The 5,273-nt window shown below is 36.9% G+C and overlaps 1 protein-coding gene across 1 annotated transcript; it reads left to right on the top strand.

The window, feature by feature from the left end:
* Positions 1-474: 474 nt before the first annotated feature.
* On the top strand, positions 475-3,172 carry LOC142344080 (uncharacterized). Its single transcript, XM_075395562.1, has one exon. The coding sequence runs from the start codon at positions 1,368-1,370 to the stop codon at positions 3,039-3,041; it is 1,674 nt and encodes a 557-aa protein (XP_075251677.1). The 5' UTR covers positions 475-1,367; the 3' UTR covers positions 3,042-3,172.
* The last annotated feature ends 2,101 nt before the right edge of the window (positions 3,173-5,273 follow it).

The following is a 5,273-nucleotide window of genomic DNA, read 5'->3' as shown; positions in this document are numbered from 1 at the left end:
GGTCTGCTCACGATATACGACTTTTGACCTTTGATATGTTGGATAGCGGTGCAACTTTATTGGACCAACTATACACAGAAGAATAAAGCACTGAAGATCAAAATCACTTTGAAATCAGCTTGTTGCTGATCATTTGACATTGAATTGTCTGAAGTTTTTCGAATGTTTCATTGCGTTTGATTTTTATGGGACTAGGATATTCAAAGTTATGTCAGAGAACTCAAGTACAATTGTCCTCGTACATTTGAGTAGCTTTTTCTTTGTATGTGTTTATGATGTAACCTTTCTTAATATGTCGCTATGATGAACCTTGAGTTTACCAACATACCTAGTTCTCTCTGATTGGAGAGCTGTGACATTGCTTTTTCTTCACAAACCGATGTCATATACGTTGTACAATTAGAGGACCGACGTAGGCTTTCATTCTGTCGTACCTTAGATGCTTTGTACTTATCAATTTGCTTCGGAATAAACTTAAATTTGATGCAATTTGCGCATCTTTTGAAGACATAGGCTCTAGACGTAGTACTGTAAGCCTATTTAATAAATGAACTGTCAGATATTTAAGCATTTATCAACTCGATTTAATCATATTACTTTGCGTAGCAGTAATTTGGACGGTTTTGCCTTTTCAATTTGAACGGTGTCATACCAACTTATAATTCAATTTGTCCAAACGATTTGGTGTGCGTACGTGCGTTGAATAAACGCCATATTAAACAACGCTTTACTATACTCTGTTCACGTATTAGCTCAGCTTAATGTATGTTTAGATAGACGACTATTTATACATATATAGACGGCATATATACAGAAATATATATACCATCAAAAGCACACCAAATGTTATCAAACGTTGTTCATTTAAGTTCTGCATCGGCTGTCGCTGGAACGACTGAACAATGCTGAAGAAAACGTGAACAAAACATTAAAACTTCAGCTCGTTTTGCAAGCGCTATAGTCCCCGGGTGTTTGACCTTAATGAATTTCTTAGTGAAAACAAAATCAATTAATTATGAACTCGAATTTAAGATCAAAAACAACTTTTTGAAACCGTAGGCTTAATTCATTTGACTCAAATACAAATATCGTACCTTGATTCAAATTTTGACATTGCGTTAATAGATCAATTTTAATTCCAATTTACTGACGCAAATATTCGGTTAGATGATACGACAATACGTAATATGTGGGTTGAGTTGACTGATATTCAGAATAACATTTTACTTATTAAGGACCTTTAACAAGTTAGATTCAATATTTACAAACTCCCGCTTTAAACTGTAATCATCATGTCAATGGTGATCCACTCTCGCAGTTAATCAGTTATAAACTCGGTTAACTTATTTGTTATAACTTAACTCATCATGAGCGTGCTGAACCAGAACGTGGACATTGAAAATGCTAGTGGGAATTACGATCGTGCAAGTCAAACCGATGTTCAACAGGGTGACCTCCGTGCACACCGGGCGGGCAGTTTGCCAGAAACACCCGGGGTTGTTCTAATCAAACAGCCCAGCCGAGAATCGCAAGAAACGCTGCGGAGGGCACGTCGATCTTACGGGTTGTTCTGCTTTGCGGACTTTCTGCTAACTTTCCTTGTTTATTCAATTTACCTCAGTATGGAAAAAAGTGATGATCAAACATACGTAGATCTATTTGGCCAGGAGTTTGTTCACTATTCATTCAAAACATCTTTTATGGATATTTTGATTTTGGTTTTCGTTCGAGATTGTTTTTTGGTTATTGTTTACATTGTTTTCAAGCGCAAACACTGGATTTACGCTGGCTCGATGTCATTTTTCTCAACAATATACCTCGCAGTGAAAGTGTTCGTTTATCCGATGGGTGGTTCGTCCGAAACAGTCATCTGCTATTTCTTAATCATTGCTGCTTTTGCCATGGGCTGGTTATCAACATATCTTGTAGACTATCACTTTCGTCTAACCAGGGCACCAAGTCAAGATGGGTTTATGGCATCCAATAATAATGAGGACTCTAACCTCGAGGGTAACCCAGACACCCAAGTTATAATACCCGCAACCCCTGCTCTTAGTCATCGCGTTAATGAGTGGGTCATCAACAACAATAACAACGATGGAGCCAAAAGCGTTTACGAGTCGGTTGTCGGGGACCCCGCCGACTTCCCGCCCGAGACCGATGACGTTGAGCGGGTCTCTGTATCTATCGGACCCGGCGACGATGATACTCAAGCTTTGGTTGAGCGAGGGACCTTCGAGAGCAGGAGTAGTCGAAGTAAAAAACCAACATCCAACAGTTACAATTCGAAAGGATCCTTAGAAAGCAGTTCCAACTTAGACCTGCTCCATCAAATGGGAAAAGATATCGTTCAATTTGCAGTGGAACATGTGTTACCAGATGATCTGGACTGGAAACTTGAAGATAGCGGAGCTTATGGAACGACCATTTTCTCAGCGGAAACGACAAAAAATTCGAAAAAACTTCGACTTCTAAAAATGGAAATGGTTTTAACTGTTTCACCCAAAACTTTAGATCAACTTATGACCCAGTTTAGCCCTGAGAGACTTTTATGGGACGATTCACTTTCCAGTTTCTCATTGGTCAACAAAATTAGCCAATCAGAGTTCATCGTGACATATTGCCCTAGGAGCACAGAGCATTCTAAAAAGAAAACAGAAAGCGAAGAATCAGTCGACCTCTTTTTCAATTCAACCCTTGAGGATAATGGAACTATTCACCGCTACAGCTGTCCAGCTACTAAGGAAGTTATGAACCATAGCCACCAGGGTTCGTCGAATTCAGATCCAGGGTCGTCAAACTTATCCTTGTTGGGTTTCACAATCAACCCAGTTGCGTCTTCTAAAGACAAAAGCGAGCTAATATATTTTATGGGATTCAGAAAACTGGGCTTTTTTGGTGCTTCTAGTGGTCTCAAAGGGAAAATTGAGCACCTTTTAGTGTTATCAGATAGCCTCCTTGCAAAAGTGCGATCAATGAGCAGAAACAACAGACGTTCGGGGTCATATGATGGCTCCACCGAATACGATAACTTGGGTTGATCTAAAAAATGCCCAAAATTTTCCGGGTCAGAATTTTGGCTATTAATCCTGTACGTATACCCCAGAACATTGATCTATCTGTGATAGAAGTAATGTAGATTTACTTAAACTTAAATTCAAAATTTTTGTTCAGAAAACTGTTTTCGATCCAAGCTATATTTTATATGGTTTTTCTCTGATTCAGAAAGTTCGCTTGTTTTACTTCTTCATAATTAAAACATATACCTTAACCACTCAACGAACCGACGCTTGATGAGCCTTGATCAGAAAAATGGTAAATCTTGCCAAGATCTTGACTTGGTACTTGCTTAGAAAACATCAAGAATTATACGAACTTGCGATACGAATGCTGAAATCTTGCATCGCAAAACAAGATCTTGACGAGACAAACAAGAAAGATTAAACATGACATGGCAAGACATAGAAATTTGTAAAAAATTAATAAGCACCTCTAAAGAAGATTTAGCACCAGTTCATAGAATTACCGACGTGTTACAAAGATCTATCGAGAATTGGCGGAAATTGAACGGGCAGTTTTTCAACCATTAATTGAACCTACTTTTCCCCAGTATAAGGCAATTTTTAGCTGCCCACGGGGAAATTAAACCCCGCGGAAGTAAACCCCCACGAAAATTAACCCTCATTTTGAATTTGAATTTTTTGCTTTTTGATTTTTTTGCGGGTTTTCTTTCCGAAACCGGGCCGAAAAAGATTCGCGCTATGTACATCCCGAGTTATTATCCAGTGGATACTAACTCGGTATGTACATAGCACAAACCTTTTTGGGCCCGGTTTCGGAAAGAAAACCCGCAAAAAAATCAAAAAGCAAAAAAATTCAAATTCAAAATGTGGGTTAATTTTAGTGGGGGTTTATTTCCGTGGGGTTTAATGTCCTTGGAGGTTGAGTTGTTCCGACCCCTCTTGAGGGGGGAGGAACTATATACTCAAATGGGTTTTTTTTCTGACAATTTTGGCCGATCGTTATATTCATCGTACATAGTTGTGAGTGGTATCGTTAAAAAGCCCCTCAAGCGTAGAATATGGAATTAAAAAGATTTTTTTTGCTTTTTTTTACGGGACGTAATAGAAGTTTAAACTTTTCAGAAAATAGAATGAATTCCGTTGATTTTGTTCACATTTTTCGGAATTTTGAGTTAAGTTTTGCTAATATTTGTTAAAATTTTGCAAGAAATTGTTGATTTTATTTTTAAAGACAAAAAATATTGTCTGCTATCACACAGAACTGGCACAATCTTTGTAGACCCAAAAAGGGGCTATTCCTAATTCAACTTCAGTGGCGAGCACCAATGGGAAAAGTAGCAAAATCAGAGTGAATTGCTGCATTTGGCTATGCAAACCAAAAGAAATCTCAACATCGCTTTTGCTTTGTCTCATCAGAATACACCAAAATTTTCTGTTTGAGAAGCCAAATTTTATTTAATTTTTTGTCAAAAAATCTGGCTAAATATTTCAAAGTTCAGACTTTTTCATCAAAAACAGCACAAAATAAGTTTCTTTGGTCCACTTTGATTAAATTTGCAGGAAGTACACCACTAACACAATCTTTGTAGACTCAAAAGGGGGCTATTTCTACTTCAACTTCAGCTGCAAGTGCTCTGTAATTAAAACTTTGCCGTTTTGTGCTAACTTTTTTCGTTGATTATGAAAAACGCAGCATTTGTTCTTATCTATATCTATGACATTCGAAAAATAAAGTGTTCTTAATGGACAAACAGCATTAGCAGGGCTAGTTTTGGACGAATCTTGGACTGTTACAATCCAAAAATAATTCGGATTGTAATCAGTCGGTATTTTTTTAAAAAAAATTTGATGTTTTTTATATTAATTAAATAACAGAACATTTCAAATCAAGGCTTAAAAGTGTCCAATTGGCTTCCTAATTATTTCAAAATAAGTTATCTATTTTGTTGCTTGAAAACTTAAGATCGTTTTGACTTTAAAAAAAACTAATTTTTAAAATAAAAAAGGGCTTTTTGAACTTTGCCTCCATTTTTCTTTTAGTTTGGTCAAATTATAGCTTAGTGTCAGCAATGAAAGATTGCTCCTTCTCTCTACTGAGCTCAAATTTGATCTTTAATGCGGTTTCGCGCCTTAAGTTATGGTTTTCTGGCTTTGATACTACTAGATTTCACATTTTTGTTTTTAGGTGTTTGCCAATTTTTTAAGTTCTCTAGATTATTCACAGTATCACGTAATTGACAGTTCATATAT

This window comes from Convolutriloba macropyga, chromosome 8 (assembly GCF_964194025.1).
Source record: "Convolutriloba macropyga chromosome 8, txConMacr16.3, whole genome shotgun sequence".
NCBI classification, from domain to species: Eukaryota; Metazoa; Xenacoelomorpha; order Acoela; family Convolutidae; genus Convolutriloba; species Convolutriloba macropyga.
This window is presented reverse-complemented; position numbering and strand designations above follow the sequence as displayed.

Bases quoted from the DNA above. Each gene is read 5' to 3' on its own strand.
- LOC142344080 (XM_075395562.1), top strand. From the start codon at position 1,368: ATGAGCGTGCTGAACCAGAACGTGGACATTGAAAATGCTAGTGGGAAT.